We start from the raw sequence: 1,169 nt of genomic DNA, 5'->3' as shown, positions 1-1,169 counted from the left end.
AGGCTGAGTCATTTCTACCTTCTCCTCTCTGTCAACGCTCTCTGGTTTCATTTAAAAGAGTCGATCATCAGATATTGTCCAAGATCAACCTTCAGAGTGGATATAGCTCGCTAGCAGCCTCGTGCCGGACCTAGTTGATGTCATCAATTTCCTAGAATGCTTTGCGTGTAAATAAAATGGCCTCGTCCGTGTAATATATTTTTAAACTTTTAGTTTAAAAATTATAAAAACTGAACATCCTACAGTATTTTTTCAGTCTTTATTTCACAGTTAAAGTATATGTTTATCATATAAAGTCTGTTACAACTAATCGGGGATCCCTTTAAACATATTTCTGTGTTTACTTCATTTCCAACAGGATCCAAACTGAGAGGAGTTTCTACCTCATCAACCACCAGCAGCCCCATGTTGTCCAGCCTGCCGGTCTCTATCAGAGAGTTGACAAGGCTGTGGGCCTTCTCTATCGTAGCAACGTACAGAGATGTCTTGTTTCTTCTCTTCACAGGAGGAAACCTGCCCTTGCTGCCAGCGTACTCTTCCACCATGAAGTCCAGCTCCAAACCAAAGCTTGCTAACCCGCGCACCTACAAAAAATATCAAAATAAATGTGATCCATCTCCCAGGCAATAAAAACAGGAAACAGGATTTATTTATACCTGTATAAAGAAAATACATTTAAATTCAGAATTGCAAAGTAACTAAGTAGAAATACTTTGTTACTGTACTTAAGTAGAATTTTTTTGTATATGTACTTTACTTGAGTAATTATTTTTCAGCCTACTTTTGAAATTTTCACACAATTATCTGTTCGTTTTACTTCTTACAATTTTAAAGAAACGCAAGAAGTAGAAAGTCGTTACTTTTATTTCATTTTTGCTTGTTTTCATTCCAGCTTGTTATTGTAAAAAATCAATTCTATCCATATAAACTGTGCCTCCAAGATAGAGTGAATTTAACTGTGGTTGAATGAGAAGTATAAAAATATAAAATTCTGATACTGTATTAGTTTGTACACAAACAAATCATGTCACACTCCAGGTATTAGTTTATAAACAAATAAATCATGTCACACTCCGAAGTATTTGTATTTCATGAATTATATTATTGCATTTGGCCGCAGCCCTCAGATAGATTTTTATTTTGGGGAAAATGTTTGTGCAGCCTTGATA

General features: G+C 35.2%; 1 protein-coding gene across 1 annotated transcript in view; it reads right to left on the bottom strand.

Annotated features, from left to right (window-relative positions):
• helq (helicase, POLQ like) overlaps nt 1–1,169 on the bottom strand; it is a 26,540-nt gene that overhangs the window by 21,362 nt on the left and 4,009 nt on the right. The window contains exon 4 of the mRNA XM_014002772.1: nt 384–584. Coding sequence (XP_013858226.1) covers nt 384–584 — 201 coding nt within the window. The remainder of the gene's footprint in view (nt 1–383; nt 585–1,169) is intronic.

This window comes from Austrofundulus limnaeus, unplaced genomic scaffold (assembly GCF_001266775.1).
Source record: "Austrofundulus limnaeus strain Quisiro unplaced genomic scaffold, Austrofundulus_limnaeus-1.0 Scaffold15, whole genome shotgun sequence".
In the NCBI taxonomy this organism is placed as follows: domain Eukaryota; kingdom Metazoa; phylum Chordata; class Actinopteri; order Cyprinodontiformes; family Rivulidae; genus Austrofundulus; species Austrofundulus limnaeus.
Note: the sequence above shows the minus strand (reverse complement) of the source record. Positions and strands in the feature narration are given on the sequence as shown.